Source organism: Danio aesculapii, chromosome 21, assembly GCF_903798145.1.
Source record: "Danio aesculapii chromosome 21, fDanAes4.1, whole genome shotgun sequence".
Taxonomy (NCBI): domain Eukaryota; kingdom Metazoa; phylum Chordata; class Actinopteri; order Cypriniformes; family Danionidae; genus Danio; species Danio aesculapii.
The window spans coordinates 43,829,116-43,854,143 of NC_079455.1; the positions used below are offsets into that span (position 1 = coordinate 43,829,116).

The 25,028-nt window shown below is 34.2% G+C and overlaps 2 protein-coding genes across 8 annotated transcripts; both read left to right on the forward strand.

The window, feature by feature from the left end:
* Nucleotides 1–3,235: 3,235 nt before the first annotated feature.
* LOC130214293 (gastrula zinc finger protein XlCGF7.1-like) lies at nt 3,236–19,313 on the forward strand. 6 transcript variants are annotated; one of them, XM_056445892.1, is made up of 5 exons: nt 4,502–4,589; nt 13,537–13,661; nt 17,187–17,358; nt 17,445–17,559; nt 17,765–19,313. In XM_056445892.1, the coding sequence occupies exons 3-5, from the start codon at nt 17,350–17,352 to the stop codon at nt 18,778–18,780; spliced, it is 1,140 nt and encodes a 379-aa protein (XP_056301867.1). In that variant the 5' UTR covers nt 4,502–4,589; nt 13,537–13,661; nt 17,187–17,349; the 3' UTR covers nt 18,781–19,313. The 6 variants fall into 6 exon arrangements, with proteins under 6 accessions (XP_056301871.1, XP_056301870.1, XP_056301873.1 ...); XM_056445894.1 differs by lacking the exon at nt 17,187–17,358 and adding an exon at nt 14,070–14,109 and having other exon boundaries at nt 17,765–19,312; XM_056445895.1 differs by lacking the exons at nt 13,537–13,661; nt 17,187–17,358; nt 17,445–17,559; nt 17,765–19,313 and adding exons at nt 3,247–3,306; nt 4,227–4,304; nt 7,498–8,454 and having other exon boundaries at nt 4,478–4,589.
* A 653-nt stretch (nt 19,314–19,966) lies between these two features.
* Nucleotides 19,967–25,028, forward strand: LOC130214295 (gastrula zinc finger protein XlCGF7.1-like). Of its 2 annotated transcripts, XM_056445903.1 has the most exons (3): nt 19,967–20,054; nt 22,929–23,040; nt 23,687–25,028. In XM_056445903.1, exons 2-3 carry the CDS (start codon nt 22,983–22,985, stop codon nt 24,445–24,447), a joined length of 819 nt encoding a protein of 272 aa, XP_056301878.1. In that variant the 5' UTR covers nt 19,967–20,054; nt 22,929–22,982; the 3' UTR covers nt 24,448–25,028. The 2 variants fall into 2 exon arrangements, with proteins under 2 accessions (XP_056301878.1, XP_056301877.1); XM_056445902.1 differs by lacking the exon at nt 19,967–20,054 and having other exon boundaries at nt 21,915–23,040.

Here is a 25,028-nt window from a genome sequence, read left to right on the forward strand (position 1 = left end):
TAGCAGTTAAATAAATAATTGCATATATATATATATATATATATTTATTTAATTTGTTTTTTTTTTTTTTATTTAGGTGTTTGATTCACCTGTCCCCACCAATGTCAAGTGCAAACCTACGCCCTTGGTGTCAATACATTGTTTGTTTATATTGGAAAGCAATATAAAAGTGTCCTGTCTACATCATAATAAACAGTTTAAACACACGAGTTCATGAGTAGTTAAGAATGAGGTAATGGTAATGTACAACTCAGAGTAAAGTCATGACTAAGGCCAGACAGAATCGGCAGATATTATTTGCTATTTTTGCTGAGAATTTTGTAAAAATAAAAAATAAAAATCTGCGGATTTAAGCAGAATGATTTTGAGAGTATTTTAACTAAAAACTCAATCTATGAAATAAATATTAATGCCTTTTTTAACTTTTATTTAATGTTTACAATGCAAATCCAATAAGATCCATTTATTTGGTGAACAAAGCAAGTCTCTTATTTAATATATCTGCTAAAAGACAGAAAATATGACTACAAGCTAAAGTCAATTAGTCAATAATATTACTGAAATTAATCTAAAAACTGAATAGATATATATTTACACACATTTACACAAAGAGACCCAATGTTGGGTTAAAAATCTGTGAATTTCTGCATTCACAGATTTTATGTGGGCCTAGTCATGACTTTACTTGCAGGGGCACTTTATCATTAACTCATTCTTAAACACTCATGTGCTCAAACATATTGGTCATGATGTCCATGTAATGTGCGTTTATATTGAAAAACACTATAAATGTGTCCTGTCTACATTGTAATAAACAGTTTAAACACAAGAGTCCATGAGTAGTTAAGAATGAGATAATGATAATGTGCCCCTCCAAGTACACTAAGACACATTAACAGGTCATAACTTCATGTTGGTTGCATTTAGCTGCAACTTAAGTATTAATTAGTACATGTTTAATAGTTAATTAATTTATTAACAAGTAAATAAGGTAGGTTTGTTCCTTTATTCAAGTCAGTTCTTGATTAGGGCGTGCTTTATCTCATTCTTCATTCATAATACAGTGACATAGTTTAGATGTTCAATTCATCTTTATTTCTGAAGCACTTTTACAATGTGTATTGTATCAAAGCAGCTTAATATAGAAGATTATAGTAAATTGAAACGGTATCAGTCCAGTTTTCAGAGTTGAAGTTCAGTTTATTTCAGTGTAGTTTAATTTTCACTGCTAAATTATTACTAATGTTAGTACATCGTTATACTGTTATTGTAAAGTGTTCTCATTATGGTGGTTATTTAATAAGATTCTGATTGTGTTGCAGACATTTGGACCAAATGTACATTTTCCCCAAATCCTCTAAAAATAAAATGATGGTCTACAAAGTCCAATGATTTTCTGTATGTTTTGATGAGCTCACTGTGACGTTTCTCAAAAATCCAGATAGTGTTTCATCAATCATTGAATGCAGAATATAATTTTAATCTGTTGCTAGTGTTATATATTCATTATTCAATGAGCTATAAATAGCTTTATAGATTTCCAGTTATCATAAGAAGATCCTGTTTAGGTTTAGGGATTAAAGACATAAGATTTTGTGTCGTATACGAGTGGTCTATTATCAATACTTTATTTATATACTTAAGTTAAGAGTGGAGGTAATCGCTCAATAAAAAAATCTAGTTAAACCATTGTTCCCTGTGGTTTTTTTAATTGTGATATAACCTTGAAAACCCCATTCTGAGGTGATTTGACCTCACATGCAGAGTCACTGATTCGATCCAAGACCAACGACGAGATGATCCCAAGGTTTCCATATCCTGAACCAGGCCGTATCCTGAGCAGCTACTGTGGTGGTCATGGAGGAGTGGAGAACATGAGACTGATTCCTGTGACGCTCCAGAGACAGACGAGTCTGCGCTGAGGCCAGCTTCCAGCCTCCGCCGCTGAGACTGCAGCTCTGCACAAGACATTTGGCCAGCGGAGAAATTAAAATGGTCGTGCCCAACTGAGCCTGGTTTCTCTCAAGGTTTTTTTTTCTTCACTTTCGCCATTAGTGAAGTTTTTTTTCCCTCTCCGCTGTCGCCACTGGCTTGCATGGTTCAGGATCTGTAGAGCTGCGCATCGTTGGATTTGCTCTTCAGTGTTTTCACTCTCAGTAGTGATTATTAAACTGAACTGAGCTAAACTGAACTGAACTTAAACACTACAAACTGAACTACACTGTTCCTATTTACTATGACCCTTTATGTGAAGCTGCTTTGACACAATCTACTTTGTATAAGCGCTATACAAATAAAGCTGAATTGAATTGAAAGATGATGTTTTCTCATGGTCACTTATAGTTTTGAAATGATGAATAGAGTCGTAAAATGTTGAATTATAATTATTTTCATACACATTTACACAGTATTCTGCGTTCTTTTTCATGTTATGTTGTTTGTTAGACTTTAATAACCCCAAAGGGAAATTCACACTTCACAGCAGAGCTCTCCATACTAAAGATAGATCAAATAAGTTACACATACATAAAAACAATAATAATATTACATTCACACTGCACACCTTAGTTTCAAACACTTTAATAAGTATTACAATTCAGCATAATTCATCTAGTATGATTTTGGTTATACAATCTGATCACTGTTGGTAAAAATGACTTCCTGTATCTTTCTCTGTAACACGGAGGTTGAATTAATCTTGCATTAAAGGAGCCTGCACACGCTTGGACTATATCTAAAAGGGGGTGATTATCGTGGTTTCCCCCACAGTCCAAACGCATGCGCTATAGGGGAATTGATGTACTAAATTGGCTGTAGTGTATGAGTGTGTGTGTGAATGTAAGTGTGTATGGTTGTTTCCCAGTACTGGGTTGCTGCATATACCGGAATAGTTGGCGGTTCAATCGGCTGTGGTGTCCACTGAGAAATAAGGGACTAAGCCGAAGAAAAATTAATGAATGAATAACGTCTTCCATAAACTCCATCACAGTAATGTAAAAACAGTTATTAAACCGAATATTATTCATATTATTTATTAAATTACCCATTAAATTGTTTTTAATTAACATCTAAAATTACCCCAACCTTCACGGAAGTGTAGAAAAATATTGATTATTGTTGTACAGTGTCACAAACAGTATGCAAGTATCCGCAGCTGTATCCCTTCTAAGCTTCACTGGTTCCGCCAATGGTGGCGCTCGAGCCCTGGAAGCCATGATGAACATCCATGTCTGCGAGAAGAAGAAAGCGCGAAAAATGTAAACACATCCATTTGTGATGCTCTAAATCTACTGTATTTATCACACTGTAAGTACATTAATTGTATATATTAATTAGAGAATACCTACACCTATTAGAGTCACTTTATTGTGCTAAGTCCTAAACACGGGTGATTATTGCCGTTCAAAACGATCACTTGTCATGTTTTGGTCTGGACTAATCGATTAGACCGTTAAAAAACACGTAAAAGTACTATACAACAGCCAGAAGTTACAGCAAATTAAGGGACATTGTACTAGAAACGTATATTTTTACTTATAAAAACGTGACAGGGCCTGACTTTGTCCTCCTCATACAAAAACAAGCATAAAATCATACAGTTCAAAGATAAACGCATCCTTATTGAGGTAAAGTTGTTTTTATATTCACACATTCAGACTTTCTCCTTAACTAAAAAGTATCTTTCGCTAAATTCTAAATAGTGAATCATATAAGCAGCCACCGACTACCAAAGTACAAGTTCACTGTCAAATAAATGGTGCTAGTGTTGTTTTGAAGTCCTATTCACATCTGATTTCATACTGAATATTCAAAATATCATGGTAAACACTATAGGGAGTGTGTCACAAGTTGCCACTGAACGAATGTGCGAATATAAAACCAACTTTACCTCAATCGCATCCTTGATCGCTTGCTGTCTCATTTCAGAGGTTGCATCCTCTGAAGGAAGGTTAAAAATCTATTAAAGCTGTAGGTTCAATTGGGCTGAGGTCATTGACAGGGTTTGAAAATCCTTAAAGGGTTTTTAATAAAGAAACAAAGTCTGAGAACCAAATGAATGGCATATTCCTTTACAGAAATCAACCATCAGTCCATTTTTTGGCGGATGAAATACTTTTTATTCACTGTATTTATGGTTTTATTTCAAGGACAGATATTGTACGTTTCTCCGGTTATAATATTTAACACCTAACTCAGATTTATTTATTTTTTTCTTATTTCAACAGTTTTTACAGAAGAAATAAGGAGATAAATATCAATACAAATAAACTGATAACATGAGAGATGACCTGGCAGATTTTTGTGTATGTATGAGAAATTTTCCCAATATAATACACAGGTTAGCAATAATTTCCAGATCTAAATTTGTATTATTCAGAGAAGTGTGAATGTGAAGTTGACTGATGTGCTAATGAAGCCTCTCCCACAGCTATATATGAGAGTTTAAGTGCTGAGGAATATTCCCATCTTCCCACAGCTGAAGAAGCAGCAAACAGGAGGAATTACTGCAGGAGAAACAACTGACATAAAGATGGAGATGGAGGAAGAACCCTGCAGAATAAAAGATGAAGAGACAGAGGAACTAACAGGTTTGTGTTTTCAGCCTTCTCTTTAATTATTGTTGTGGAATATTAAGATGAACACTGACTAATAACAATACAAACGGTAGATTATATACAGTTGAAGTCATAATTATTAGCCCCCCTTTGAGGTTTTTTTTATTTATTTATTTGTTTTTTTTTTTATTATTTCCCAAATTATGTTTAACACAGCAAGGAAATTTTCACAGTATGTCTGATAATATTTTTTCTTCTGGAGAAAGAGCAACAAGCTCTTCAAGAGAAGCTGTTTAAAATCTGGCAGGGGGCAACAGATGAAAATTAGCTAACCTTGTGGCTAACTCTGGCTTATTTACAGTTTCACTGTTTATTAATGAGCATTGTCCCTGTTAAATCAAATTACATAATAAAATTACATAAGAGAATGTCTCCATTTTAAGGATGGATTATAGGGTATATGCTGAGCTAGTGTTGTTCCCATACTAATAAACTTCTGGTGACCTGTTATTGTGAATTTTTTTTCCATTTTATACGGTTCCTTTTACAGCATCGATGTTGTAATGTAATTAAAATACAATCAGTTAAATAAACTTTGGCATTCATTTAGCTGTTCAAGCGTAAAATGAGACAAAAAGCTGTTTACTCGCACGCGACCGTTAGAATCGGCAGGTTAGGGCAGAAGCTCCATTGAATATAATGGGGTGAAATAAATGCTCATACTATAAAGACATGGCGGGGGAAATGTAATTTAATGCAGTGCTTCTTGTACAATCTGAGACCCACTTCATATCAGATATCACTCAGCCAGTGGAGATCGCTGATTTTTAAAGAAAACAGACCTTAAACGCGCCAATTTTTGCATTGGAATACAATTGACCGGAAGTGCTTAACCCAGGTTACTGGCAAATTAAAAGTCCTATTAGCATGCTTCAGCATATACCCTATTGTCTCTGCACAATGTTGTGAAGCAGTAATTTTCCATTGCTGTTGCTTGTGCTATAATAACACTTGTTGGATTTATCCTGGTCAGATGAAGTTTGAGCATTGAATCATACGCAGCTAAGATTATTCAATAAACTCTGCTCTTTCTTTATTATCATTACTTCGTCTCCTGCTTCTGCTCGTCTCTGGTTTTCTCAGTCAACTCCTATATTAATAGGAGACTGTTAATTCAGTTGAATACTGGTTAACCAACACAATCTCACGGCAATTCGTAACTTTTTGATTTAGTGGCTAATTCGTACGAATTCCTACGATCTAATTCGTACATTTTAGTACGATTTGCTCATCCCCCAATGACGGTTGGGTTTAGGGGTGGGGTTAGGTGCCACGCCTCCTTTTTAAAATCGTACAATTTTGTACGACTGAACTCGTACGAATTTGTACGAATTAGCCACTAAACTGACAAAACGTAAAATACTTACGTTTTCTCGTGAGATCAGGCTGGGTTAACAGGTTTAGGTATTGGAAACTTTGCTGACTTGTTGTCTAAATACCTGGAGAAACAGACATTTTCTGACAAGATCTGGCGTCAGGGGCTGAATCATATTTATCTGGCATGGAGAAGGTGGTCTAACACTAATTTAAATCCACCTTGTGTGGATATCAACAACTCTGAATCTGCATTTCATTTCGGAGGCTGCTGCTGTCCTATAGAGGTTACGTTTCCGGATGCATAAATTAATGCAGCATTCGTGAATTAAAATACGGTGTGTTTTCCACCAAGGAAACCCAGTGTGCTGAATTATAATTGGCTAAACTGGCAGTGGGCTGGATATAGAGACCAAAACAAAGACAGACATTCTGGCTCATAACGCCACATTTTCAAAGCAGATAACCTGACTTTAACATTGTTTTTCAGATAAACCAACGCAATCTCACGGCAATTCGTAACTTTTTGATTTAGTGGCTAATTCGTACGATCTAATTCGTACATTTTCGTACGATTTGCTCATCACCCAATGACGGTTGGTTTTAGGGGTGGGGTTAGCTGCCACGCCTCCTTTTTAAAATCATACAATTTCGTACGACTGAACTCGTACGAATTAGCCACTAAACTGACAAAACGTAAAATACGTACGTTTTTTCGTGAGATCAGGCTGGGTTAACAGGTTTAGGTATTGGAAACTTTGCTGACTTGTTGTCCATATACCTGTAAAAACAGACATTTTCTGACAAGATCTGGCATCCGGGGCTGAATCGTATTTATCTGGCATGGAGAAGGTGGTCTAACGCTAATTAAAATCCACCTTGTGTGGATTTTAACAACTCTGAATCTGCATTTCATTTCGTAGGCTGCTGCTGTCCTATAGAGGTTACGTTTTCGGATGCATAATTTAATGCAGCATTCGTGAATTAAATCAAATACGGTGTGTTTTCCACCATGGAAACCCAGTGTGCTGAATTATAATTGGCTAACCTGGCAGTGGGCTGGATATAGAGACCAAAACAAAGACAGACATTCTGGCTCATTACGCCACATTTTCAAATCAGATAACCTGACTTTAACATTGTTTTTCAGATAAACCAACACAATCTCACGGCAATTCGTAACTTTTTGATTTAGTGGCTAAGTTGTATGAATTCGTACGATCTAATTCGTACATTTTCGTACGATTTGCTCATCACCCAATGACGGTTGGTTTTAGGGGTGGGGTTAGGTGCCACGCCTCCTTTTTAAAATCATACAATTTTGTACGACTGAACTCGTACGAATTAGCCACTAAACTGAAAAAACGTAAAATACGTACATTTTCTCGTGAGATCAGGCTGGGTTAACATGTTCACTTTGCGTGTTTCTTGCACATCTGCTAACATATTATGGTATTTCTATGATATAAAACAGTCAAAAACTTGCACCTTTATCATACAGCACCTTTAACTATTAATAATATTTATTAATAACATAATTGATTTAAAAAACTTGATCTTTTCGCAGAAGAAGATGAAAATGCACAAACTTTTAGACATAAACAAGCTGGAAAAACTGAAGTCAAAGGATCTTTCAGCTGCTCTGAGTGTGGGAGGACCTACAAACATAAAACCAGCTTCAACACACACATGAGGATTCACACTAGAGAAATGTTCACGTGCACTCAGTGTGGAAAGGATTTCACCGTGAAAGGAGATCTGATTGTACACATGAGGATTCACACCGGAGAAAGACCTTTCACATGCACTCAATGTAATAAGAGTTTCACTGATAAAAGAAAGCTGAAGTTACACATGAGACTTCACACCGGGAAAAGACCATATGCATGCACTGAATGTGGAAAGAGTTTCATAGATAAAGGAAATCTGACAGTGCATATGAGGATTCACACCGGAGAAAGACCGTATACGTGCACTCAGTGTGGAAAGAGTTTCACAGATAAAGCAAATCTGAATATACACATGAAGATTCACACTGGAGAAAGACCGTATAAGTGCACTGAATGTGGAAAGAGTTACACACAGAAAAACACTTTAAAGATTCACCAGCTCTCTCACTCTGGAGTAAAGCCGTTCAGCTGTGATCAGTGCGGTAAAACATTCATGTCAGCAGCATACTTAAAACAACATCTTCAAGTTCATGCTGCCGTGAAGTCTCACACGTGTTTCTGTGGGAAAAGTTATACAACAATGCAAAAGTTAAAAATACACCAGAGGAATCACACTGGAGAGAGACCGTATACGTGTTCACACTGTGGAAAGAGTTTCCCTTATTCAGAATCATTGAAATATCATGAGAGACGTCATACTGAAGAAAAGCCACTGGAAGGAGTTAAGGAATTTTCAGAAAAAGACTCGACTTCACTATCATGACTATAGACTTGACTCGTGCTTGGATTAAATGACTTGTAACAGCTTGTCTTTGGCTACATCACAAATAATAAAGGGTCCATTTACACATTTACATTTCAGTCTTACACTATACTTATTTATATTATATGTTTACCTTTCAGTCTTATTTATATTATACTTATTTATATTATACATTTACCTTTCAGTCTTATTTATATTATACTTATTTATATTATGCGTTTACCTTTCAGTCTTATTTATATTATACTTATTTATATTATACGTTTACCTTTCAGTCTTATTTATATTATACTTATTTATATTATACGTTTACCTTTCAGTCTTATTTATATTATACTTATTTATATTATACGTTTACCTTTCAGTCTTATTTATATTATACTTATTTATATTATACGTTTACCTTTCAGTCTTATTTATATTATACTTATTTATATTATACGTTTACCTTTCAGTCTTATTTATATTATACTTATTTATATTATGCGTTTACCTTTCAGTCTTATTTATATTATACTTATTTATATTATACGTTTACCTTTCAGTCTTATTTATATTATACTTATTTATATTATACGTTTACCTTTCAGTCTTATTTATATTATACTTATTTATATTATACGTTTACCTTTCAGTCTTATTTATATTATACTTATTTATATTATGCGTTTACCTTTCAGTCTTATTTATATTATACTTATTTATATTATGCGTTTACCTTTCAGTCTTATTTAGATTATACTTATTTATATTATGCGTTTACCTTTCAGTCTTATTTAGATTATACTTATTTATATTATGCGTTTACCTTTCAGTCTTATTTATATTATACGTTTCCCTTTCAGTCTTATTTATATTATACATTTCCCTTTCAGTCTTATTTATATTATACGTTTCCCTTTCAGTCTTATTTATATTATACATTTCCCTTTCAGTCTTATTTATATTATGCGTTTACCTTTCAGTCTTATTTATTTTATATTTATTTATATTATACGTTTACCTTTCAGTCTTATTTATATTATGCGTTTACCTTTCAGTCTTATTTATATTATATTTATTTATATTATGCGTTTACCTTTCAGTCTTATTTATATTATGCGTTTACCTTTCAGTCTTATTTATATTATACATTTCCCTTTCAGTCTTATTTATATTATGCGTTTACCTTTCAGTCTTATTTATTTTATATTTATTTATATTATACGTTTACCTTTCAGTCTTATTTATATTATACTTATTTATATTATGCATTTCCCTTTCAGTCTTATTTATATTATACGTTTACCTTTCAGTCTTATTTATATTATACGTTTCCCTTTCAGTCTTATTTATATTATACGTTTACCTTTCAGTCTTATTTATATTATGCGTTTACCTTTCAGTCTTATTTATATTATATTTATTTATATTATACGTTTACCTTTCAGTCTTATTTATATTATACGTTTCCCTTTCAGTCTTATTTATATTATACGTTTACCTTTCAGTCTTATTTATATTATGCGTTTACCTTTCAGTCTTATTTATATTATATTTATTTATATTATACGTTTACCTTTCAGTCTTATTTATATTATGCGTTTACCTTTCAGTCTTATTTATATTATATTTATTTATATTATACGTTTACCTTTCAGTCTTATTTATATTATGCGTTTACCTTTCAGTCTTATTTATATTATATTTATTTATATTATGCGTTTACCTTTCAGTCTTATTTATATTATGCGTTTACCTTTCAGTCTTATTTATATTATATTTATTTATATTATGCGTTTACCTTTCAGTCTTATTTATATTATGCGTTTACCTTTCAGTCCTATTTATATTATATTTATTTATATTATACGTTTACCTTTCAGTCTTATTTATATTATACTTATTTATATTATGCATTTACCTTTCAGTCTTATTTATATTATATTTATTTATATTATACGTTTACCTTTCAGTCTTATTTATATTATATTTATTTATATTATACGTTTACCTTTCAGTCTTATTTATATTATACGTTTCCCTTTCAGTCTTATTTATATTATACATTTACCTTTCAGTCTTATTTAGATTATACTTATTTATATTATACGTTTACCTTCCAGTCTTATTTATATTATACTTATTTATATTGTGCTTTTACCTTCCAGTCTGATTTATATTTTATACAGCTGTTCTGTCTGGTTGTTGAATCTAATTGGCTGTGTTAAGTCCCAACTAGTCTAGGGTTGGCGGGAACAACAACAAAAGTATAAATAAATAAATAAATAAATAAATAAAACTTTAAATCTCTCAATTTAGGTTTTTCCCCTTCTCCAGTCCCAGCTCAGAATAATCACAACTAGTTTATCAAGGAATAACAAGTGTTATTTTTTTTTAACAATCAAGATCTCAGAAGCATCTCCTCGGAGGGGAATCCAGGCCAAAATAACTAACAAAAAGACAGCTAACTTGCGGGGAAACAATCCTAACTTACCTGCTAACATAAAAAATTAAATACCCCAAATAAACCACAAACCAGGAGAAAACGTTTTTAAAGTAAATGGCGATTCCCAACCTACAGCTTCAGTTTATCCCATAAAGTAATATATAGTTTTAATAAGTGAAAACAAAGCACACAGGCTCAGATTAAAAACGGTGAGCAGTTAGAAAAGAAATAAACTTGTCAGCTAACGAAATCAGTCAATCACACCACGCTGTGTCTCAAATAATCTGAGGCAAGAGACACAATCTGGAACACGCAATTTAGGCAAACCATATATGGTTACGGCGGATGTTAATGTTATTAACGTCTTATTGGACATCGTCATCGATATATTTTGATATATATGGTTAATAAATATTGTACACAATAAACAATAGTGTTTACTTTATTTCACAAATATTGCGATCGAGACGGGCGAATGGGGGGCGCTGTTTCCGATCGCAATTCAATATAATAGACTGAACAGATTTCTATCAGTTATCATAGATGATCAGTCGTTATTGTCGGACAGAGTCAATATAACAGATACTCGATTGCTGGCCTTGCTGAAAGCTCTACATTGGTCAGGTTTAATTTTTATAATGGATTCATTTAAAATGAAGGAAATAATAGCAAGTTAATATAGGCAATATTATATGTAATTAAAATCTTTTTACATGTAATAAACGTATAACACTATATTAATATTTTACTCAAGCAATTTAATAGAATTTATTTGCTTATCTAATAACTTTTTAATTAATGATTTCCCACATTAAATACTGTAGTAATTTATAGTAAGCAATATATTGTTTTTAAACCAAAATTTTGCAATAGAAACAAATTAAATATTAATAATTAATTAAAAATAATAATAATAGGTAAATATATATATATAACAGCTGTGACAGTTTAGTAAAAGATAGTAGTTTATAATCAGATAATCAGTTAAGATAATCAGTTGTATTACATATTGTTTAAATGATTAACTATAGTAATTCATTTTAATGTGACACATTATTGTTTGCCTTTTATATTTTACAATACCATACTTGTTTAACTAAGTATGATAATATTAAAATCCTAAAATTAGTTTATTACACTTAATCCTACAATTAGACGGTCTATTATGTTTTCTTTGTGTATGTGGACACATGAATAAAGTCGTAAGTGTCTTAAACCAATTATTTTTATTTACATAATTTGAGTTCAGAAACTGCAGAGATGTTAAATGATCGTTACGATATAATAATAATAATAATGACTGAAATGGGAAATCATATTTGTGAAATTCAATAGGTGGCGATAATGCTAAGGAGTTAGTTAGTTACCATATATGGTTTGCCTAAATCGTGTGTGCTAGATTGTGTGTGCCTGAAACGTGTGTGGTTCTGCTGCTGGATATTATTGGGAGAAGTGTGTGGTTCTGTCCTGGAGGTAGACATCTCCGCAATTGTCAAAGGACATTTTAAAATACGCACCATCTTTATACATAAACTGCAGATTTGAGTTTTAAACAACTACATTCTCGCATGAACAACCGTTAAAACTTTATTTCATCGTACATTTAGAGCAATATTTGATTATTGTATTGGTTCTGTTGCATGTGAGATTGATTCGGTTTTTGGATTGAACTGTTTGCTGGGGGATCTTTATTATTAGGTCCTTCACTCACAAGTAAACCGTGTAGCTGGATTATCTCCATCAGACTGAGTTCATCTAAGAATTAATTGTAGATTTGAGGGTTTCTGAATAAATGGCAGCATCTGTTCATTCAGTTGCTTTATTACTGCAGGTGTTGGTGTTCAGCTGCCATGATAAAGGGTTAAATGGGGTTTTATTATAAAACATGTTATTTTAATGATGATGTTTTGCACTAATTTTGTGTAAATATAAGAAATGAAAAGTAACTATTGAGTGAATTAATTTTTTTTAAATTGTAGTCAACATTATACATTTAACAAATAAAGTTTTTGATTCTTTAAAAAAATGTTTGGTAAACTTGAAATTAGAAAAAAATATGTGTTATTTCATCAACATAACATTTAAGGTTTTCGAAATAATCAGAATAACTGCGTTTTAGTATAAAGTCTGCAATAGTCTGGCTGTAAATCTGATGTTCCTCTAGATGTCGCTGCTTACTTTCATTTCAGCCGCATTTGGACCCAGTAGTTCAGTGCAGATGGTCTGTGTACCTTCCATAGACTGTAAAACATGGGTCTCAAACTCTGGAGGGCCACAGCTCTGCACAGTTTTGCTCCAACCCTATTAAAACACAGCTGATGCAACTAATCGAGGTGTTCAAGACTCTTTTGATCAACTTGATTTGTTGGATCAGCTGTGTTTGATTAAGCTTGGAGCAAACTGTGCAGAGCTGTGGCCCTCCAGGAATTGAGTTTGAGACCCATGCTGTAAAAGATACCTTCGGGCAGCTATTGAAATAAAACTATTTGAGTTTGTAAATGTAAATGTCTTTAAATGATAATAGAAACGCATTAGATAATAGAAAGTGAGTGTAAAGTGTGCTACCTTTCAAAACAAATAACATATTTAAGTCGATTGTGGGTTTTTCCAATCATCTGAATAGCTTAAATTTAAAAAGACAACGCTGTAATCCACTAACTTTTCTTTCTGAAACATTTCTGGAGACAAATTGTGTTTCTGAAAATATATATATTTTATTTTTTACTATGTATCGGTTTCCGCCAGTGGTGGTGCTCGAGCTCTGGAAACAATGACAAACATCCGAGTCCACGAGAAGAAGAAGAAGAACATAAACATAACAAGTGAAACAGCCGTTCATAATGCTCTGAATCTGCTGTTTCTATCACACTGTAAGTACATTCACAATATAATTTATTAGGAGATATTTAAAACTGTCAGTTTATTTCAATTAGTGTCAAACAAGTGATTATTGCTGCTGAAAACGACCAGTTATTGTCATTTTTTGGTGCTGTAAGTGGTGTAGTCCTAAAAGAAAGGTGGTGTACTATTACACCCGACCCAAATTTTAAATGAAAGTAGGCAAAGAAACGACGAAAGTCAATGTTAGGTAGCTATATATATATATATATATATATATATATATATATATATATATATATATATATATATATATATTACCTGTAACTATCAACTTCCACAACGAAAGGAAAAACAAATACTATGTCATTGTTGTCAATGTAAGTCAATGGTTAAAGTTTTCCAGCTTTCTTCAAAATATCTTCTTTTGTGTTCAACAGGAGGAAAAAAAAAAGACAAACCTGTTTGGAACAAGTAAAGGTCGAGTAAATGATGACAATTTTCATTTTTTGGGAAAACTACCCATTAAAAAAAAAAAGAAATAAAAAATTGTTGGTTTTAAAGGGAGATGCTAATAGTATAATCCTATTTAATGATTTATGTTTAGCTAATAATGCCCCCCCCCCCCCCCCCCCCAGCAGCCTCGGCGATTGGCTGTATGTATACAGTATGTAGCTTATATAATCATTTTATTACTGGAAAATAAAGAGTCAATCCAGATAGTAACAACAATTTAGCTAACTTTTATTTAAGTTAACTCAATGGGGCCTGTGCATACATGGAAAGACGGCTTTTTAACTTACTTTCTGTACTGGCTTATTACTTTACATTTAATAGGTTCCTTTAAACACCAATCAGCCATTATTTTTGATTGTCACATTCGTGCATGCTTGTTTTAAATCAAACTATTAGGAGTCTGTCTTCTGTTGTTGCTATTATATACTAGTACACTCTCAGAAATAAAGGTACGCGAGCTGTCACTGGGGTGGTACCTTTTCAAAAGGTACAAATTTGTACCTAAAAGGTCCATATTAGTACCTAAAAAGTACAAAAGTGTTCCTCTTAAATTTTTTAGGTACTAATATATACTTTTGAGGTACCAATATGGACCCTTTAAGTACAAATGTGTACCTCTTGAAAAGGTACCACCCCAGTGACAATTCGCGTACCTTCGATTCTGAGAGCGTAGTTACCCTTATAAATAGCATATTGTTACACGATTTAGGAGTAGTCTTTGCCTCATCATTTTTAGTGTTATATATGCTGTCGTTCCCTGTAGACAAATGTGAAATGCTGTTTTACAGGGGCGGTTTTAGGATTTTCATTTTAGGGCAGATCAGGAACAAAGAAAAATGTGTTTTATATATATGTATATACATTTTAAGTAAGAATTTAAAGTAATACACTAAAATTAGGGAAGTTTAATCAGAAAAATAAGTGAGTATACCGAGGGTATTTGCAGTTATTGATCCTGAGAAGTGGTAATACCCAAACAGCTAGTGGAAAAAAGTAGGCATACTGAGTATACGTGCGTATAGCAAGGACTACACCACTGGTTGTAACTACTTATAAATCGGACCGTCAAAAACATACTTGACAGATAAACATACTAGTTTTAGACAGACAAAAATAATAACGAATTAAACAGAAGAGAAGATACAACTCTTGTTGAACAAAATGTGTTTGTTGTTGGCCAAGATGAAGCGTTATTTCCAGGAAATGTTTGTTTGTTTTATCATTTCTGGTTGTGTAGGAGAAATATTAGGCTAATGTCTTAATTAATGCTATTCAAGCGTATCTTTTATCACCTTTAAATTCAATAAAAAAAATATTGGCTCCTTTATTGCTTTATTCATCGATGCAGAACCAATAAATATGGCCTTTTAATTGATTAATTGGGCAGGTTTCTACATGACCATTTGAGCTTATTCAGCACTAGATGATTGAAAGTGAATGTAAAGCGTGAGAAGTATCTGCTAAATTCACACGTTACACAGGGTGTCCGTGGGGTCTTAAATTTCAAAAACAAAATTTTCGGCTTTAAAAAGTCTTAAATTCACTGAAATGTTGTGCTGTAGGTGATAAATCATTTTAAACAGGTCTTAATTTCTCTATGTTCAAGTAAAGCTACCAAATCTGCCCAACACCCAATCATCCATCTCAGAATTAATTTTTTTTTATTATTTAGGCTTTTTTATTGCAAAGAGATAGATCTGTTAGGCATTTTACAGCGAATTCTTCAAATTAAATTCTCTAATCAGGGAAAGAAAACTAAAGCAACACATCCCTTTAATGTCGTTCATTAAATCAAAAACTATTTGCAGAAGTAACCGGGCATTAGAAAAAAATCCTTAGTATTTTTAGCCCTGTATAAGTCTATAACTTTATTCATAATTGTCTTAAAACAGTCTTAAAAAATCTTAAATTTGATTTGAGGAAACCTGCAGAAACCCTGGTTATAATATAGTGGAGTTGCACTGATGAAAGGAAACCAATTTGGATCTATTGGCCCGTTGCCACTGAGTGGTACAGTACGGTTCGGTTTGGTACGCTTTTATGGCCGTTTCCACTGTCAAAAGGCGTACCGTACCGTACCACCTTTCGAAAGGGTACCAAACACAAGAAAGGGTACCAAAAGGCGGAGCCACACGCGCAGCTGAACGCTATTGGTTTACAGAGAGGCGTCATTCGCTTACGCAACAAGCCAGAATGAAAACAAAAAACCCGCCATTGTTTAAAATACACAGCCGACGAGCTGAGACATTACAGCGGAATTATATATAACGAGCCATGGTCGACCCGGGCTCAAACAAACCTTGTCATCGTCTTGATGAACCGCCACAAAGCCAAGAAGAAGAGCAGATTTACCCTGTGCCGCGTAGTTTTTTACGAACCAGTCTGAAGCGCGAGCGGTTTCGCTTTCTTGCTTGCTTTCACCGCGTGTCTATATCTGAAATAACAAACTTCTTGAGCTGATGATAATAACCTGTGCTTGATTATTGACGTGCTTTTGAAACCCGATCCTGTCAGACACTGACAAACACAAGAGTGAAGCGTGAAGAAACAAAGGAGAAGCCGGAAAAAAAGAGCACATTATTATTCAGCAAACATGAACAAAATGCCTTGTTTAACTATTATCTTCACCTTTTGGACTATTATGAACTGGGAATGATGAAATTGTTCTCTAACAGAGGCTACATGTGCTGCTGAAGATAACAGACACAGATGAGAGGTTTACACTGACTGTAGGCTATATTTTGTGTTGTTTTGAACCTAAATACGGGCGAAATGTCTGCTATATGTAGTTCTTCTGTAGTTGGTAACATATCGGAGACTGTAAGGGGCTGTATGTGTTTATATATGTTCATTTATTTAGTTATTTAATATAATTACAGATGTTACAGTAGGCTGTTTCGCACTGTCATTGATCTGCAGTTATAATCAACTCATGTTCATAGAAAAGTTAGTAATAAACATTTCTACACAAGTATTTATGTGTATGAAGCATCTGTTTTATGAGAAGAGCTTCTCATATGATATGTGAGCGACCTGTACAGCTTTATTGTAGACATTTCCTCGAGCGAGAATGACGTCGACTGAAACTTTCTGTCATACACCACGCCCACCAAAAGGGTAGCCTTGGTAGTGGAAACACAAGCCTGATAAATGTGACCCGTACCAAACCGAACCGTACTGTACCAGTCAGTGGAAACGAGCCATATGGCACAGGTATTGTCTGCAGTTGGCTTCTCACTACTAAACAAACAACTATTTATGCTAAACAGATAAATCTGCATATTCTCATCTTCCCACAGCTGAAGAAGACGCAAACAGGAGGAATTACAGCAGGAGAAACAACTGACATAGTAAAGATGGAGATTGAGGAAGAACCCTGCAGAATAAAAGAGGAAGAGATGGACAAACAAATAGGCTTGTGTTTTTATTCTTTCTCAGTACTGACTTATGAGGAACAGCATCAAAAACGACATGTAGCATGATATATGTGTCAAAACATAGGATAAATCCTTTTTATTTCTCATTCGTGCTCGTTTACCAGTGAGCGTTTAATTTTAACACAGATTTTATACTGGATAAAGACAAACACCATTGATTTAATAAGCTAATCTTTCCACAGATGCAGATGAAAATGCAGTCAGCTCACAGACTGAAGAAACCTTCAGACCAAAACAAGCTGGAAAAACTGTCGTCAAAGGATCTTTCATCTGCTTTGAGTGTGGAAAGACTTACAGAAGCAAAGACAGTCTTTCCAGACACACACGATTTCACACTGGACAAGACCTGCTCACGTGCACTCAATGTGGAAAGGATTTTGTTCAGAAAGGACAGCTTGATAAACACATGAGGATTCACACTGGAGAAAGACCGTATGCGTGCACTCAATGTGGAAAGAGTTACAACGATGCCGCAACACTGAAAATGCACACGAAGACGCACAGTGGAGAGAAACCGTTTACATGCCTTCAGTGTGGAAAGAGTTTCATATATAAGAAGACTCTAAAGGATCATCAGCTCTCTCACAATGCAGTAAAGCCATTCAGCTGTGATCAGTGCTGTAAAACGTTTACATTAGAAAAATACTTAAGGCAACATCTTCATGTGCATGTTTCCGTGAAGCCTTACGTTTGCTTCTGTGGAAAAAGTTATACAACAATGAACATGTTAAATGAGCACCAGAGGGTCCACACTGGAGAGAAACTGTATCAGTGTTCACACTGTGCGAAGAATTTCACTTACGCAAACTCCTTGAAAGTTCACCAGAGGATTCACACTGGAGAAAAGCCCTATCGGTGCTCTTCATGCGGGAAGAGTTTCACTCAGTTAGCAAGCTTGAAAGCTCATGAGAGGATTCACACTGGAGTCAAACCCTATGTGTGTTCAGACTGCGGGAAGAGCTTTAGTACATCGAGCAGTTTAACTGCACACCGGAGGATTCACACCGGAGAGAAACCGTATCAGTGTTCACACTGTGACAAGAGTTTCCATCGGACGGGAGGCCTGAAAGATCATCAGAAAGTTCACACTGGAGAAAAACCACACCAGTGCTCCTCTTGTGGAAAGAGTTTCACTCAAATGTCTAATCTGCGGGTTCATATTGAAAAAATTCACGGCCCAAAGATGCTTGACTATTAAATATTTAATCATGTAAAAAAATGTAATCTGAATCAAATTGACCCTTCGCTAAAACCGCCACAGACCAATCGTGGCTTAGCAACTGTAGCTACATACAGGAGGTCTGTCAAGCTTTCGAGCGAGGGAAACAAGCCAAAGCGTTGTTCAAATTGATTGTGCAAATCTGATACCCAGTATCCGAAAAGTTTGGACAGGGCGGTGGAGTTTTATTCCCTTTCCAAAACCTAAAACCCAAGGTGAGAAATCCCAGCGTGGATCAAGCTGTGTGAGGGGCTGTAAACGCAGCCCAATCCAGTCATGTTTCCATCGGTTTAAAGCTACGAATATTTGGATCACATATCAACAGAACAAAATGGAGATATGATCCCAAACTGAGCACTTGCAATCAATATACTTCACCCGCAGCTGTTTTTCAGTCATTCATAACCCTCATGTCCATGTCAGAGCTGCAATTCATCAATGTTTTTGTCTGTCTTTTAGTGTCTGATTAATATTTGCTGGTAGGGATATTCTGTTCACTTCTGCTATTTATACTTTGATTTTTTCCACTTAACTGCAAATTAGAATAGAAACTGCACTGAAAAAAGTGTTGCAAACAATTTATTTGTGTTGAATTTAAACAAACAAATTAAATTTAATAATGTTCAACTTAATTTGTTTGTTTAAATTCAGCCTAAATAAATTGTTTACAACCACTTAACGTAAAAAAATTGAGTAAATCCAAGGAATCATCTTTGAATATTTTTTTTCAGTGTGGATAAAAAGCACACAAACATACTGACATAGGTACTGTACATTGTTATGGGTCAATGATGCTTATATTTGGCACAAATCCATCAAGTTCTCCTTTCTGGCTGTTCATTCTATGAATTAATTATGTAGAAGCACTGCATGTGTGTTTCCTCGCTGGTTAACAACGCTATATTTCATTGCACAACAATAATCTATCAGACTATTTGGCTAAAAAAAAGGAGAAATCACAGTTTAATTTGTTATTATTAGATTATTTTTTAATAATTTGCTGTGCATGAATTAAGCTATTGAATAGTCAGCGTATGAGGCGGCTATTCAGCCTAAATTTTAATTAAATTATTTTCTAATCGGTTGTGTATGATGTCGTAAATATACCGCTGTAATGCATACTGCAGTACTTTTTTGTTTGGCTTTCTCAGATATCTCACCTGTTCGGCAAAAATGACTAATTATACTCCTGGGAATTTACCCGAGCCTTAAATGGAACCAACAGTGTAGACTGGCTTATTCAAGAACAACAGGTAGGCAAAATACCAGCAGCCACACACAGCTATTGTTTGTTTTAATGGTAAGAAACAGAAACACCGCAATCAACAAACATTGAACATTTTTTAGTTTGTTCTAATTCAATACTGCTTTGATATTGTTTTGTTGTTGTTGTTTATTATGTAGGGATGCTATACAGCAGGGCTATTCAATTGGTGGCCCGCGGGCCGAACTTGGCCCCTGAGGCAATTTGTTCTGGACCTCCAAATAGTGTGACCAAGACATCAAAAAAAAAATGTAGTTCAGTCGATAAACGGCCGCTATTCACCTTATTCTTCACATATGAGCGGGCGCAGCCATTGGAATCTTTTTGGCTCAAGACTTCCGATCTCATTCACTTCCATTCATTTTTAGAGTTAAAAACTGCTCAGTTTGCTGCTTGATGTTGCAAACTGACGTTTTCTTATTATATTATTCTACTTTGTCTGTAAAGTCATGAAAACACTTGTGTAGAGCCAGTAGTTTGATCGTTTTCTTCCGTTTATTATTCCTAGTCATTTCTCCCATAGGCAGCTGAGTCGGAAGTTCTAAAACAATCGCAAAAACGAGCGCACTTCCTCATCGAAGAATAAGATCAATAGTTATGAAGTGATGTGCGTCTGTTCAATACAACATGAGCTGCAGAGGCGCAGAGCGAGAGTCACCAAAGCGAGTGGCGCGGCAGCCGAAAACATTTGGATGTGTTTGTAGAGAAGGCATTAATATCGTCAATAGGGAGGCAACGATATTAGCCGATTTCACTTTTAACTGCTCTTTAGTCTTTAACTCGTCACAGTTAATTATTGGCCCGGTTGGAAGAGGTGGGCCAGAGCGCGGTTCGGTTGGGCTTTTGCGCGGTATGCTTTTAGTGTGAGTGCAAAGTGCACTTGAGCCAGAAACTGAAGATGCAATGTCATTTTTAAGGGACTGTTCCATATGGATTAATGAATCATTCTTACTTTTTAAATGAACACGAACTGTCATAGTGTATTAAATACAAACCCCTCGCTGCACGTCAGCTGCACCTTCAGCAAACCTCCTTATACCTGCAGCACGAGGACTTTATGAAAGTTTATGAGCGTCAAAGGTTGTGGACAGGGGCGTTGCTAGACATAAAGCTCTACTGGGGCACGTACCCCCTTCTCCCATCTCCCCCTTTATATATATATACACTACACACACACACATATATATATATATATATATATATATAGTGTATTTATATATATAGTGTATTTAATTCTTTATATAGTGTATTTATATATATATATATATATATATATATATATATATATATATATATATATATATATATATATATATATATATATATATAAGTACACTATATATATAAACACACTATATATATATATATATAAATACACTATATATATAAATAAATAAATTCACTATATATATATATATATATATATATATATATATATATATATATATATATATATATATATATATATACACTATATATATATAAATACACTATTTATATATATATATATATATATAAATACACTATATATATAAACACACTATATATATAAATACACTATATATATATATATATAAATACACTATATATATAAACACACTATATATATATATAAATAAATAAATACACTATATATATATATATATATAAATACACTATATATATAAACACACTATATATATATAAATAAATAAATACACTATATATATATATATATATATATATATATATATATATATATATATATATATATATATATACACTATATATATATAAACACACTATATATATATAAATACACTATTTATATATATATATAAATACACTATATATATATAAACACACTATATATATATATAAATCCATATGCATAAATTAATCATTCTTACTTTCAAATGAACACGAACTGTCATAGTGTATTAAAAACAAACCCCTCACTGCACGTCAGCTGCACCTTCAGCAAACCTCCTGATACCTGCAGCACGAGGACTTTATGAAAGTTTATGAGCGTCAAAGGTTGTGGATCTGTTAACCAAATATTTGACTACGTGTCCCTGCATACCAAACAACAAAAAAATAATACAAAACGATATAACTAAAGCAATATCCACTGTGCTGGTACATTAATGAAGTGTTTTAGCAGTGATGTAAACCAGTGTTTCCCAATCCTGTTCTTGAAAGCACAACAGTACATATTTCAGATGTCTTCCTTATCTGACCCATTCATTTCAGACTTTAGAGTCTTTTCTAATGTTCTGATTAGTTGATTCATGTGTGTTTGATTAGAAAGAGGTTGAAAATGTGTACTGTTGGTGTGCCTTGGGGAACAGGGTTGGGAAACACTGGTTTAGTATTTCTCAACCACGTTGCTGGAGGACCAGCAGCTCTGCACATTTCCAGATCTCCTTAACCAAACACACCTGATTCAGATCATCAGCTCATTAGCAGAGACTGAAAGAGCTGTTATGGGTTTGACAGACAAAGAAGACATCCAAAACATGCAGTGTTGGTGGTCCTCCAGGAACGTAGTTGAGAAAAACTGGTCCAAGATCATTTTGGCAGATCCTTGATCTTTTAATCTTGATAACTCATCTCTGGGTATTCTGGTTCTTCAAACAAGTTCGCTAATCAGATTAAAATGTCTAGATTAACTGATCTGAGATCACTGCGTGTGCTCATGATCCTCCAAATCAAGATCAGCAATCCAGCTATTGGCCAACGGCAGAGCAGCTTAATGACATCATCAGATTAATATTCAATTCCACCAGGGGGCGTTCCCCTGCTCTCATGACGTCATGCAAGTGAATCCCTGCCCACATTAGTGAGAGTTTAAATGCTGAGGAATATTCCCATCTTCCCACAGCTGAAGAAGAAGCAAACAGGAGGAATTATTGCAGGAGAAACAACTGACTTAAAGATGGAGATGGAGGAAGAACCCTGCAGAATAAAAGAGGACGAGACAGAAGAAAAAATAGGTTTGTGTTTTAACTTTTTTCTTTAATAACTGATGACTATAGGCATCTGTGCGTGCAGAAATCTGCAGATTTGTAGCCCATCGTTGAGTCTTTTTATTTACTTGTGTAAATGTATGTGCATTTATATTTAGTTCGTTTTTTAATTAATTTCAGTAATATTATTGTCTAATAGGAAAGTGTTCATGGGATTTATTTACAATATAGTTTGTAAAGTAATATTATCTGTCTTTTAGTAAATCTATTATCTGAGAGACTTGCTTTGTTTACCAAATAAAAGGATCTATATGCATTTTTATTGTAAACATTAAAACATTAAACACTAAAAAAGTTAAAAAGATATTATTTTTATTTAATATATTAAATTTTTAGCTAAAATGCTCACAAAATAATTCAGCATAAATCTGCAGATTTTTAATAAATTCTCTGCAGAAGTAGCTAAAAATGTCCGCAGATTCTGTCTGGCCCTACTGATGAGGAACATTTAGATGAAAACTAACATGTATAACAAACTTTACGTGATTTATTATTTTTAAATTTGATAAAATCCTCTTTATTTCTCCTTTATCCTTAATTAATGGTGAGAATTGAATGAATAGGTTTTTGAATGAATTAAGACAGCTGATTTAATAACCTAATCTTTTCACAGATGAAGATGGAGATGCAGGCAGTTCACAGACTGAACAAACCTTCAGACATAAACAAGCTGAAAAGACTGAAGGCGAAAAATCTTTCAGCTGCTCTGAGTGTGGGAAGAGTTACAAACATAAAATCAGTCGTTATAAACACAGAAGATTTCACACTGGGAAAGGCCTGTTCATGTGCACTGAGTGTGGGAAGAGTTACTCGGATAAATACACTTTCAGAGATCATCAGCTCTCTCACTCTGATATAAAGCCATTCAGCTGTGATCAGTGCGGTAAAACATTTGTGTTGGAAAAGCACTTGAGACAACATCTTCAAGTTCATTCTGCTGTGAAGCCTCACATTTGTTTCTGTGGGAAAAGTTACACAACAATATACAAGTTAAAAGAGCATCAGGTTATTCACACTGAACCTCATGTGTGCTCCGACTGTGGGAACACCTTCAGTTCATTAACCAACTTAAGACGACACCAGAATATTCACACTGGAGAGAAACCGTATCAGTGTTCACACTGTGAGAAGAGTTTCACACAACCAGGAGGCCTGAAAGCACATGAGAAAGTTCACACTGGAGAGAAATGGTATAGCGGGCGGCTTAAAAAGACACCAAAGGCTTCACACTGGAGAGAAATCGTACACGTGTTCAGACTGTGGAAAGAGTTTCTCTCTGTCATCTTCCTTGAAAACTCACCAGAGTGTTCATACTGGAGTGAAACCGTATATGTGTTGACTGTGGGAAGATCTATAGTTCATCGGGCGGTTTAAAAAGACACCAGAGGATTCACACTGGAGAGAATCTGTATCAGTGTTCAGACTGTGGAAAGAGTTTCAATCAGTCAGCTTCCTTGAAAATTCACCAGAGTGTCCACACTGGAGTGAAACCTTACACGTGTTTTGACTGTGGAAAGACCTTCGGTTCATCAGGCTATTTAAAAAACACCGGAGGAGAAAAGCTGCATTACTGCTCTTCAGGGAAGAGTTTCGCTTATAGCCCAAAGTTGCCTGAATAAGAATTGCTTCACAATGAAATCCATCAGTTACTAGTAAACCGGTGTAGTTTTCAGATATACAGTAAAAGCTGGATTATCTCCATCAGACTGAGTTCATCTTAAGAATTAATTGTGTATTTGAGCATTTCTGAATCAATGGCAGCATCTGTTCATTCAGTCTGTCTGTGGGTTTGTTACTACAGGTCTTGTGTTGGTGTTCAGCTGTTAAAATATCAGTGAAGTTTAGTCATTTTATTATAAAACAGGTTTATTAATGGTTTCATTTACTAAATGCCTTGTGAAGTGATTTGTACTGACTGTAAATTTTGTAACTGAAATAAAAACCAAACCACATTA

Coding starts and splice junctions, on each gene's coding strand:
- LOC130214293 (XM_056445892.1), top strand. Junction 17,560..17,764: donor AGAGATGGACAAACAAATAG/GCTTGTGTTTTT, acceptor ATCTTTCCACAG/ATGCAGATGAAAATGCAGTC.
- LOC130214295 (XM_056445902.1), top strand. CDS start 22,899: ATGCTGAGGAATATTCCCATCTTCCCACAGCTGAAGAAGAAGCAAACA. Junction 23,041..23,686: donor CGAGACAGAAGAAAAAATAG/GTTTGTGTTTTA, acceptor ATCTTTTCACAG/ATGAAGATGGAGATGCAGGC.